The sequence below is a fragment of the Phoenix dactylifera genome, unplaced genomic scaffold (genome assembly GCF_009389715.1).
Source record: "Phoenix dactylifera cultivar Barhee BC4 unplaced genomic scaffold, palm_55x_up_171113_PBpolish2nd_filt_p 000373F, whole genome shotgun sequence".
Lineage (NCBI taxonomy): Eukaryota > Viridiplantae > Streptophyta > Magnoliopsida > Arecales > Arecaceae > Phoenix > Phoenix dactylifera.
Window position 1 is genome coordinate 333,362 of NW_024067824.1, and position 12,980 is coordinate 346,341.

At 39.2% G+C, this 12,980-nt stretch overlaps 1 protein-coding gene across 2 annotated transcripts; it reads left to right on the top strand.

Annotated features, from left to right (window-relative positions):
• The first annotated feature begins 1,224 nt into the window (after positions 1 to 1,224).
• Positions 1,225 to 12,553, top strand: LOC103696181 (replication protein A 32 kDa subunit B-like). Of its 2 annotated transcripts, XM_039118562.1 has the most exons (11): positions 1,225 to 1,571; positions 1,677 to 1,787; positions 1,878 to 1,975; positions 2,063 to 2,104; positions 2,195 to 2,272; positions 9,923 to 10,001; positions 10,144 to 10,227; positions 10,333 to 10,415; positions 11,303 to 11,371; positions 12,162 to 12,262; positions 12,342 to 12,553. In XM_039118562.1, the coding sequence occupies exons 1-10, from the start codon at positions 1,473 to 1,475 to the stop codon at positions 12,244 to 12,246; spliced, it is 828 nt and encodes a 275-aa protein (XP_038974490.1). In that variant the 5' UTR covers positions 1,225 to 1,472; the 3' UTR covers positions 12,247 to 12,262; positions 12,342 to 12,553. The 2 variants fall into 2 exon arrangements, with proteins under 2 accessions (XP_038974490.1, XP_038974489.1); XM_039118561.1 differs by having other exon boundaries at positions 12,162 to 12,553.
• The last annotated feature ends 427 nt before the right edge of the window (positions 12,554 to 12,980 follow it).

The window sequence follows — 12,980 nt, forward strand, 5'->3', positions numbered from 1 at the left end:
TTTATGGACCGGATATGATGAGTGAGACTTCCAAGGTCTCGATCTTGGGAATCATAGTGAGAGTGCTTTCGTGCTTGAGCTTGAGAGCTGGTAGTTCACTCTACCGTGTAATTAGTAACTAGTTGAAAGGCCAACCAGTTATCGATGTGGTAAGATGTCTTATATAGCGAAATACCTTCCCCGAATTCCTATTTGTTTGAAAATAGTACCTTAAGTTCGAGAGTCTGGGAATGCAGCTCTCTTTCCGCTCTGACGGAACCTTTGAAAGAGGAGTTTTAGCGACTGATTCTACCATAGAGGCCAACGATAGACAATAACTCCCTCCCGAACACAGCTTACAACTTTCATCGTACTGTGCTCTCAAAAGAGCAACTCTTCTCAAAATCTCAAAAGGTGCTGAGTTGGAATCCCATTCTAAGGATTCTTGTTGTTCCAAAGAATCCAGCTACAAGAGAACCAGGAACGGAGAGCTCTCCCCCTTTTTCCGCCCGACTCTTTAGTCTGAAGAGTTGGGTTGGCTCTGTACCGGCTGAGGGCATTAGCACTCGACTGATAGGGATAGGGACAGCTCAATCCGAGCTAATCTATCCGAGGCCATCAATGTATCTCTTGTCTCGGATTCAGTCTGATTCCCGGCTCCTAGGCTTTCCACCCGGTTGAGAGATGCGATGAGCCAAGCGCGTGCAGTTGAGGCAGGTGGGGAAGGAAGAGAACCGGCAAGGGATTATCGAACAAGAGGATGAGTAAGGCTTTGGATTATGGCCCGAGAACTAGGGGAAACTGAGAGAAAAGGAAGAGAAAGTTCTCTTATTCCCGGGATCAGGGCATCAGCTCATTTCACTTGACAAATGTATAAGACCTCTTTCCACCAAGAAATTGACCAAGTGGACCCCGATTGCATAATGAGTCCTAGTAACTTTGACTTTTCCCTTCTTCCGAAATCTACACAGGTGGGTAGGTAGAGAATACCCAGGGGCGCGAGACAACTCTCTCTAAGGAACTCGGCAAAATAGTCCCGTAACTTCGGGAGAAGATTTATCTATCAGATTAGGATTAATAAGACTAGGCTGGGTAGGATTGAGCCAGATTCAAGTTCTGATTGGATTCAAATCTCCTAGTAATTTAATATAAATTTGTTTGAAATTTTTGAGCCCATGTCTTATCCAGGTTCGCGCATAAGTGGGCTGGCAAATCTCATCGCATGTCAATCTCAAGTTCTCAACAAAGCGAAAAACCTCAAAAATTTTTCAAGAAAAATCTAGGCATCACAACAACTTCACGGATTTCCCCAGGGACATGAGATCGCGTCGAAGGACGAACCGCTAAAATTTGGCGCGAGAGCACCCCCGCTTCCCTCCCCAGGGCCCCCGCACGTCTTAATTTTCCCGCGCGTCACCGCCTTTTCTTTTTCCACTCCCCATCTCTAGGATTAGGGCTAGGGTTTCGATCCGCCCATAGTGAACCGGCAAGAGATGTACGGCAGCCAGTTCGATGGCGGAGCCTCCCTCTTCTCCGGCGGCGGCTTCATGCCTTCGCAGGCCACCCAAACACCCGATTCTACCTTCTCCAAGGTCCACCGACGCATAAAAATTCAATCTTTTTGGTTTCATCCTCTCTCTTTCCCCCTCTTTCTTCTGCCGATCTCACGCCGTTACCTCCCCGTTTCATTCCTTCAGAGTCGCGGCGCTCAGGGTGTTCTTCCGCTCACCGTGAAGCAGATCAGCGAAGCCTATCACTCCAACGACGACAAGTCCAATTTCGTCGTTGACGGGGTCGACGCCTCCAATGTAATTGATCTTTTCTACGCAATCTCTTAATGAAGCCCTAACCCTAACCCTAATTCTTTTGGGTGGCTGATGTTTTCTGGGCGGTGGCAGGTGAGGCTACGGGGACTCGTGATGAATAAGGTAGAGAAGGTTACTGATGTCACCTTCACACTAGATGATGGCACGGGTCGGATTGAGGTCCACAGATGGTGAGATTATTTTCCTCTTTATCATCCTTTATAGCAAGTGGGATTTTTTTTTTAAATTGCTTACATCAATTCAATTCTGTCTTTAAGGGTGAATGAGACTACGGATACAAATGAAATGGCTCTTGTTCAGTAAGTGTTATGAATTCCCGATGTTTGTTTACTTCTCTACTTCAATGTGCTATGGTTCTCCTTAAATTGATCCCCTTTTTTGATGGTTAGGAATGGAATGTATGTCACTATTAATGGTAGCTTGAAAGGGTTCCAAGGCAAAAAGCATGTCGTAGCCTTCTCTGTTCGGTGAGCAGTACAATATTTCTCATAGTATATCTTAATTCTGAGGAAATGTTCTGATGTAATGAAGTTCTGTATTAACAAATTGGCTCGTTAGTTGAGTTGGATTTTCCCCTCGTGTCTTTCGGAAGCATAATCTTCTCTAAGATTGTAATTCAGTTCAACTAAAAATTTCTATGCAGTCGCTCAGGGCCTACTTATTCATGCAGAAGCTGCTGGATCTATCACTGATGTGCCTAGAATGATGTATATCTAGATAGGAATGAGATTTTTAAAAATGTGGATATATATATATATATACACACACCAAATTAGAATAGCCAATGTATTTCTCCTTCTTGTTCCCTTTATGCATATGAAATGTTAGTCCCTGTTTTCCTTTCATCAACTGTATGGCTTCTTTTAGTATCATGTTCCAATCAACGCTTGCAAATTCTCAATCCCTTGGCTCACACATATCATACATTTTGACTCCTAGCTTCTTAGTTCCTTCATTGCCCAACTCCAGTCACCCCTGCTGCTGTGCTCCACCAGCCTTCAATCCATACCTCCTCGATAGTCTGCCCTTTTGCCCTCTTTATTACCATCTAACCTCTTCCCCTTTATGACCCATGCCCAGTCAATAGCCTTGTTTAGTGTCCCACTTCATAAGCCCTCTTTGTGCAACTCTCTACTCTATGGTAGCTTTCTCAATCTCACAATGGTTGTTGGCTAGTGTTGCCCCATTTTACATATGCATCCCACTTGTAGCTCCTTCCATTGTGCTTGTGTCACTTGACAGCTTTACCTTCTATTTAAGGTTCAAAGTTCACGATTTAAAGACCTTGATGGCGAGCTCTTTGAAATTTGTGATTTAGTCTTGTCATCAATATTTCTTAGGCATGCCGCAGGTACCTTTCATACATTTAAGTTTGAAATCTTCTCTTCACACTTTGGCTTGATCCTGCTGATGCTATTGTCATATGATGATTCTTCCATTGATTTGAATATCTTTTTTCTTGTGAACGAGTCATATTTCTAGAGGATGTACTTTGTTTTGATGGCATCTTGATATAAGAGTCTCAAATTTGATGTTCTGAGCAAGGAAATTTAATTATTCAGATTTCCTAAATTTTCTTTTCCAAATGATAATTATAGTAGACTTAATTTTAGCATCATCATCTACTTTTAAACCATGGAGAGCTAGTTGATGCCAATCACAAACATATGATAGGGTAACTTAATGGGCCACTGCAACATCTATAACAAACAAATGATGTCTATCTTCAATTATTTATTTCTCTTGAAGTTGAATCATAGACTCGAAGTGTAATTTAGCTTAATACATTCAGAGGATATATTCGAGGAATTGCTTTTTGAATCAAGAACAGTGGAACCTCTTAGTAAAGCTCTGGATTAGCACTAGAGAGGGGTCATTGACTTGCAGGATTTTCTTGGACTCTCATCATTTTTAAGATCTTACATCTTTCATTAATAGAACCCAAAATTTCTTCCATATTTTCGCATGAGCTGATTATGGTATCAATCATGGTTAGCAAAACCGTTCTGAATCGGGCGGTTTAGGGCGTATCGAGCTGTACCGATAGCAAACCGGGATGGTTCCGATAACTAAAACGAAAAGCCGTTGATGAAGGAGGAGAAGAAGGAAAGAGAGGAAAAGAAAGAGCGAGCGGGGGAGGGAGGGAGAGGGAGAGGAAGAAGGAGAGAGGGAGGTGGAAGAGCGTGGTGGCCGGGGACCCACGTGGAGGAGGCGAAGGAGGGGCTCCGCCTTCGGGACCTCTGTTTCAGGTCTCTGCCGGTTTCCGCCACCCTCCTTTCTCTCTCCCTCTCTTCCCCTTCTCTCTCTCTTTTCCTCTCTTCCGTTCTTCCTCTTCCCCGCCTCCTCTACTATTTCGGTACAGGCCCGGCATCGAACGGTATGGGGCGTACCGACCTATGCCATCGGATAACCGGTCTGGGCTCTGGTTCCGGCATAGCAGACCTTGTACTATCTCTAATTATATTCCTAGTCCCTTATCAAAGTCGAGATCTTTCTATAATGAAAAAGTGGCCTAGGTTTTCTAAATTACAAAATTCAGTTCCCCATCTTACTCCATCTAAAAAGATGTTATGGATGCAATGGGCAGGCATGGCCAATATAGAAGTGGCCTTGTGATTGACCCACAATATTAAAACCTTGGAATTTGCATTGAAGCTCACTTTTGCTAGAAATAACTCGAGCACAGCTTAAACTACAAATGCCACTGTAAAATCGTGTTGGCCAAGCACTAGATTTGCTATTCTAAGCTCATTTAAGCACAAATTTGGCTTGAATCAGCAATATATCTCCAGCAAATTTGATGATTGATAATTATTCCCCCTTCCACCCTTAATCATATTGGTAGAAGCATATGCATGTTTAGGGTTTATCAAGAATTTCATTATTTAAAAGAGCTAAGCATAGTTTTGTTGTTATTGGGCATATTTCATACATGTCATATTCAGATCAAGTTGGGTATTATGGGATTTGTTTCATTATGTTTATGTTTTTAAAGGATTTTTCACATAGTTTATTACATTTTGGAGTTTTCGTAACTTTTAGGCTTTTTAAGAATTTTCATGCGTAAATTTTTTAGATTTTTATAATTTTTAGGCATTTAATAATATATAGGAAATTTCATGCTTTTCGATGTATTTCCAGATATTTTGATTTCTTTTCACTTTTTTATGAATTATTAGGGAATTCCAATCCCTTACAGTACATTCTAGTTTTTCTTTTTCTTTTTTTAAAAATGCCTTTTGAGTTTTTGTTGGCTTTAAGACATTTTTCTACCTAGTCTATAAAATTTCATACTTTTTATATGTTTATGCATTCAAGATTTTTAGGCTTTTTTGCATTTCCTTTATTCATGCATTTCTGATGTACATAGATTTCTGATATTTTTAACCTTTTCTTGCCTTTATGATATACTTGAACTGGGAGTTGAGTGACAATGTGTTGATTGGCCCAAGGATTGTTCAGTGAATTTTTTGTCAACATGATTATGCTGTAAGTTGGCTTCCTTGCCTGGTAAACAATTTTGACCAATATCCTTTGCATAAAAGAGTGAAATATTTACTTCTATAATTCAAATAGTATCTCCTAAATATGTTTACTATTTCAATAAACTTAGTCGCATGTTTTTAGAATTTAAAACTCCTGAATATTTATTACCTTTCTGGTTTTTTCCCTCTTATATGGGTACCTGTAACATTCTTGGATTAAGTGCCAGTTGGCACAGGATGGCATGTCACTATTTATCATGTCAGTCCCTTACCAGGATGTGGTTCTGACATGATACTGGCTATGTGCTAGTATTTGTGATGTTGCTTAAGAAAGAAGCACTATTATCATTTGCTATAGGTTGAAATTTTGCTAGTGCTTGTCAAGCATGCCATGTATTGGCATGGAATGGAACAATTCTCCACCGGTATGGCTTACTTCCATCCTTGATAAAAATTCAAAATGACTTTATTGCATGTCTCTCTGCAGGGTGTGTTTTTTTTTGTAAATTTAGTAATCTATGTTATTTGAATGCATGTATTTTTTTGGTCTTGAGTGATCGCATAATACTTTAATATAGCTTATTTTTTTCTGAAATGAGAATGGATTTAAGCTTATATGCTGATATGCCTAACAGCTGGAATGGAATTTTAAATTTTAAATTCAAACGGAAGCTAGGCAATTAGCACATTTTCACCAATTAAAGGAAGATTTGTGAAAAGTGTATTCTTTGAGGAGATAAGTGTATTCTTTAAATTTTAATATCGGAATATACTTTAGATGTGTTGGATTTTTGAATGACACCCTTTTCACATATGTTTTTTTACTTTTGAAAAGCATATAAGAGTACTGATATTTATTTAATGTAGATGCATATTATTTTTTGAGGTCATATATGAGCCTATATATGTGTATTCATATGGGATCAAGTCCTGGATCAAAAAGTGTGCATTAAGCTCAGCTATTAATGTAAACTGGAACAAGGTGTCAACAATTGGACAATATGTACATTAAATGCACATGATTTAAAAGGGTGAGAAGAGGTGATGTTATACATTTTTGAAGTCTTTCAGTATAGAAGAGATGCCAGATTATATTTTGCTCTTTCAAACAATATTGTTGTATAATGAAATGATGTTGACTGGTGATTATTTCTTGACATTTAAAATTAACTTGAAATCTAGTATGTCACACAGATTGTTGCAACAACATTAAGTGCAAACCTGAGATGCAAAACAAGTTAACTGATCATTTCAAGAAATTAGATAGATGATTGGCTACCAAATAAAAAAATGAAAGATGATTAAAAACAATGCAAGCAGCAAGTAGTATTCAAGTTCAAATTCTAAATTTACAAAATATTTCAAATAAAGACTTTTACTACATCCTTAATTCCTCATCATTAAGCAACTCAATTTCTCATCATTAACCCTTTTCCTGCTGTTTCCATCTCCTTGGCTCTATGTTCCAGAGTAATTCCGAATTCTGTCAATTCTGCTGAACCCTTCATATCTGTCCGATTGGTTTTGCTTGTCATTTAAAATGCATTGGCCCACTATAGTTTTTTTTCCGTTTCTATAATTTTCCTTTGTCATCATATTAGGCATGCCTACTACTGTTTCAGTCAGTGTTGTCTTGCCATTCTTCCTTATCTCCTTCTTCGGACATGGATTTACATTGCTCCATCATCTGATCTTGCATGTTGTGTGCGTCTTCATTTTTTCTTTATTCCATCATTGTGACTTGTTGGTCTAGTTGCAAACCAGCTTATGACTACTAAGGATGGTGCGAAAAATACATTAGCTATGTGTTGCCAGAAACAGCTGGAGAAAGCGAGGTTGTTGTTGCTGGAAATGGACCGAGATGCACAAAAAATGTTGGATTTCAAGTTTTTCGGGTGATGTTGTGATAATTGTGATAGAAATTTTCTTGCAGTAGCTTGAGAGTTAGAGGAGAAGCTGATTATGCTAACAATAATGGCCTCAATTAGAATGCCAGGGAGTTAATGAAAATTAGGCCTCTTTAAATTTCAGAACACAAGCTAATTTGATCCAAGTGCATCAAGAGTTAAAAGGGTTTGGCATTGAGGTGCATAAAGCAAATCTCTTATTGCTTTTTGTTCAGTGTTGTACTTTGGGAAATGATACAGAACTAGTTCTTCAAAAAAATTCGTGTCAGCTTCGCACAAAGACTTGTGAAACAGTTTCTTTGTTCAGTGTTGTACTTTGGGAAATGATACAGAACTAGTTCTTCAAAAAAAATTCTTGTCAGCTTCGCACAAAGACTTGTGAAACAATTTCTGTGCTGATATGGCACATCTGTGCAAGAAACTATGAAAATTCTACTTGCAAAAAGATATCAGAAACTATTTTAAACCTAATATTAATGAAAAAAATGTAAAACTTTCTAAAAGATGCAGAAAAATATGCAAAAGTTGTAAAAACCTCAAAGATATCAGAAAATATTAAAATTACACAAACATGGGAACACCTGAAATTGTTAGAAGCCCTACATTGCATCAGAAAGAATTAAAAATTCAGGTGTTCCCATGTTTGTGTACAGTGGGACACCCGTTGGGAAGTTTTTGATGCAATGTAGGGCTTCTAAACTCTGATACAATGTAGGACTTCTAACAATTTCAGGTAGGGCTTCTAACTTCCCAATGGGTAGGGCTTCCCAACGGGTCATGGTTCTAAGCTAGACTGCACAGTGGGACACCTGTTGGGAAGTTTTTGAGTCAATAATTTCTGAACTGATTTATAGAAATCTAGAGTCTAGCTTGATTTGATGTAACCATGACCGAGCAGCTCAAGAAAGTGTCTCTCTATTGTCTTTGTATGCCTTTGCAAGAAAGGTCAAATGGCTACTTCAGAGGAACCAGGTGGCTCCTTTTATCATGAAGAATAGACTGGCGTCCCACTGTGCCCCATCCTCCATGTGTATGTCTGTGTGTGTATGGTGAGAGAGAGAGAGAGAGAGAGAGAGAGAGAGAGAGAGAGAGAGAGAGAGAGAGATTGAGATTTTTCAGTCTCATCATCTTCACATTTCCCTCTCCAGTACTGAGTAAGACCCTTAATAGGACTTCTTTAGGAAAAAAGATCATCAATTTGGTTTTTCCAGATGGTGGGACAGCTTGTTCCCCTTATTAATCCTTCTCTCTTTTAACAATGCTTTGTTCCTTGCTTGAGTCCAACAAGCCTTAACGGGTTTCGCCATAAATTATTATCTTGCTTCTCTACTTTAAAAAAGGAGTCCTGTGTGCCAGGGCTCTCCATTTTATTGAAGTGAAGAACCTTGTTCCTTGAGATTTAACTTCTGATAATTGATTCTTGCACAGATCCCTTTTTTCAATGTGAGATTTCCTATTAGGAAATCAAGTTAGTTTGGATATGTAGTAATTGAAAATTTTGCCCAGTATTTGTTATATTATCAAGTTCTGTAGCTGCTCTCTTTTAAAAAGGTGACTTTTGCATGAGAATCTTTTGCAATTTTTAGTTGTAGAGGCTTCAATGATCCTCTGTCTTCAGCAGAAGTTTCAACCATGGGGGCTTTTCTATTAAGACCAACTCAGAAAATGTTTCATATTCTGACTTCAAATGAGTTTTTCAAAGGTTGACCTTCAAGTGATGCCCTGCATCAGGTTCACATGAATTCCCATTTTCTTCTGATCACTGGAATCAGAGTGCTGTGATATTTGAATGGAAGCATGCTGCTTTCTTTGTTTCAGCATATCTGTCTATTGGATGTGCCCCCTTATACTATCTTGGATCTCCATCAGCCAAACTTAAATAACTTATTTTGGTCTTCTTGGGTTATGGTTTTCTTTAGAACCCCAACACGACTACCAAGAGGAATTTGTTTTACCTTGAATTTTTATGTCTAAATAGGTTCTGGCATTCTTTTGATGTGGTTTGAAGATGTGCTAGATCCAAGCTAGAATTAATTTAAGCTGTGTTACCTGGACACTCAGCCATCTTGAATTGCTATCTGGATCCATGTTGTATTTTTAGGTACTTATTGACTTATATATTTCAAAATTTTAGATATCAATAAAGAACCAGCCTTTCTAGCAATTAGTTTGACCTACCACAGTGATGTTGAAAGAATGCTTTTGTTGTTGTCAGAGACATGATAAGGATGTCGGCCATAAAATAACTTAGTTAAATGTTGTGCTTTTGTATCCTTAATCTAATTTTGGAGTTTGGACGGGGAACATGCAGACGAAAACACCTTAACAAATGATGTTCGTTACCCTACATGTCCCTGTATCTCCTTTTTATCCTTTTACTGAGTCAGACACTTAGAGATGTATCTTAATCTGTTTTACTGATTGTACCAATGCAAAACTGCATTCAAGGAGTTGGGCTACAAGATTAGTCTTGTTATGGGCCTGGGCCAGTCCTAGGAAGTGGCCACTAAAGATGTCATTGTCTATATCTTTCATTTTCTGAATTGAATTATTGTTATATTTATGATGTTTTACTAGTTTGTGTGAACAATTTCTTTCAATGATGTTCTTTATGGGTTCAATCATGTCTGCAACTCTCATGTCCATTTTGGTGAATACATTTTAGCACCTTACTGCTACTCTTTTTGACAGTCTGATACCTTATTGTCACTCCTTTTATCTTCAGACCGGTGATTGACTTCAATGAAATCACACTACACTTCATTGAGTGCATTCATGTTCACTTGGAGAACACCAGACCAAAGGTATTCTTTCCTTGAAATATTAATATATTTGCCTTTTCACCAATGTGTACATGCATGTGAACACTACTAACTTGGATATACCTAACATGTCTGCCTGTTGTCTACTTGCTCACCATCTTTTGATTTTAAATGAATGGATAAGGTACTGGGTAGTGTCCCTCCTCAAGCCCAGGCCAATCCACTTTCAGGAACAGTAACTCCTACACGGGCACCTGTCTCAAAACAAGTAAGCCAATTTGGCTAATTTTGTTTCTTTGTTCCCACATCTCTGCGAGCCATACGTTGGAAGAATTTTTCTTACTGACTATGTACTCTTGTTTTTGTTTTCTAGTTTTCAACATGTTCAAGCTCAAGTGGATCTGACACGGATGTCTACAAATTGGTCTTGGATGTTTTCCAGGAACCAGCAAACCTGTAAGTTATCTGGGAAAAATTAGTGCTTATGTTAATTATAAAATTCATTATAGAGGACTAAATTACGAGTACTTAAAAAGCCAAGAACAAGCTCTCATATGCTTATGAGCACCTAAAAGAAAATAAAATCAATGAGTTCCAGATCCCAGTGGCAGTATCAGGGCCCTTAGCTGATGTTCTTGAGAAATGGCCGGGTCTGGCCCATTTCTCGAAAGAAGGTTTTATAGGATCCCTATCTACAACAATTTTCGCTTCCTGTTCCAGCAAATGAGTAATCATTTAGTCCTCCTATTTCCGGAAAACATATACAAAGAAACCTGCCAACAATCAAATTCTGCAGGATGGTTGATGTGACACCCCATGACATGCTTCCAACCTGGTATCTGTGACCTTCTTGCTGATTAATGCTGGACAAGCTTAACAACTTTTGTAAGGATTACTTATTGCCTGTCTGTGCCTGTACACTATTATTCACCTTGGTATCTGGAAAATGAATACAAACTTTGATAATGAAGAAAGAGCACATTCTATAATTGCATCAGGAATCCACATTTTTTGTGAGCTTCTTTCTGCATCCTACATCTGTGTATCTGCTTCAAATGCTTTTTAAAAATAGTGATATTGCTTCACTTAGTGCTTTCGAATAGGGTAGATACATCCTATTTTGGTGATCTCAGTGCTTGTTCTTGTTTGTTTTTGCTTTTCCATTGCCATTTCATGCAGTTCATCGGATCATGGTGGTGTTATATTGGTATACTCATCCCTTAATGCGCCCTTTATTGCATGTCTGCCTAATGCATTAAATATCAGTATGGGGTTTTTTGTTCAGGAAATGCTTGTTTGTACCATTATTTGCAGTCCTGACCTTTTTATCATTCTTCTTGCAGTGCTCGCGAACATGGATTACATGTGGATGAAGTTGCCCGACGGCTGGGCTTACCAATGGAAAAGATCAAGTCTCTTCCTCTCTCTCTCTCTCTCTATTGTTTTTTTTTTCGGGAGGGGGGGTGCTGTGCGTACTAGCATGCATGTTTGCATGTGTTTCAATTTTGTTTGGGCATGTGTATTGTGTTATTGTCTGCTTGTTGGCAGGCTGGCCGTCCAGCCGGGGGGGGGGGGGGAGGGCGGTGCTGTGCGTACTAGCATGCATGTTTGTATTTGTTTCAATTTTGTCTGGGCATGTATATGGTGTTATTGTCTGCTTGTTGGCAGGCTGGCCGTCCAGCCGGAGGGGGGGAGGAGGGCGGTGCTGTGCGTACTAGCATGCATGTTTGCATTTGTTTCAATTTTGTCTTGGCATGTGTATGGTGTTATTGTTTGCTTGATGGCAGGCTGGCCGTCCAGCGAGGGGGGGGAGGGCGGTGCTGTGCGTACTAGCATGCATGTTTGCATGTGTTTCAATTTTGTCTGGGCATATGTATGGTGTTATTGTCTGCTTGTTGGCAGGCTAGCCATCCAGCGAGAGGGGGTGGGGGGGGGAGGGCGGTGCTGTGCGTGCTAGCATGCATGTTTGCATTTGTTTCAATTTTGTCTGGGCATGTGTATGGTGTTATTGTCTGCTTGTTGGCAGGTTGGCCGTCCAGCGGCGGGGGCGGGAGGGGGGGGTGCTGTGTGTACTAGCATGCGTGTTTGCATGTGTTTCAATTGTGTTTGGGCATGTGTATGGTATTATTGTCTGCTTGTTTGCAGACTGGCCGTCCAATGACTGTCTATTTGCTCCTAATTCTTTGCTTCTTTGTATTGTAGGGATGCTATTGATTACCATGTTGATGTTGGCCATATTTATTCGACAATTGATGACAACCACTACAAGTCTGCATGCAATGGCTAATGTGCACCCGATCCATGTATGCGTTCTTTCAAACAAAATTCACTGTGACAATCCTGTTGCCTAGTGTAAGTTTACGACTATTGCTGTTGTTTCAGAAAGAACCCATCTCTCAAGAATGCAGGAACTGTGTATAGACCTTGTTGAAGGGAGGAGACAAGTCTGCCAAGGATGTAATCGTTTAGTTCCTTGAGATAGATTAATTTTCGATAAAGCAAACTAACTTATTGATGCTGTATACCCTTGTGGTTTCCGTTTATATGATTCAGTATCCCATGATCTTGGTATGCCTTATATAATTGTTGTTGTTGTTGTTTTCTATCTCATATGGTTTAAGTAGAGAAAGGAATTGAATGACCATATCAATTGGCCAGGAGGTAAAGGGAGGACTGTGATGCATCTTTAGTTAAATGTGTCAGTTTACACCAAAATTCTGTAAGCATGGACCGCTTAAAATTAATTATCAATAATGATGCATGAAAAATATTTATTTAATTGTTTATTGTATATAATGTTTGGAGGGATCATAAAATGGCTGCTTCTCACTCTCCCAGGAGGTCGTTAATGTCTCTGAAGTAGTTCGCAGGTACCAAAGAGAAGTAAAAGATTGCTAAGAGGAGTGGTTAATGTAGAAAATCTTCAAAGAGAATTTATTTTCAGCAGATAACTACCATCTTTCTTTTATAAGAGGTGATGAAGGCTTCATGTGGGCTCTCTCTTCTTTGTAATATGCTAAC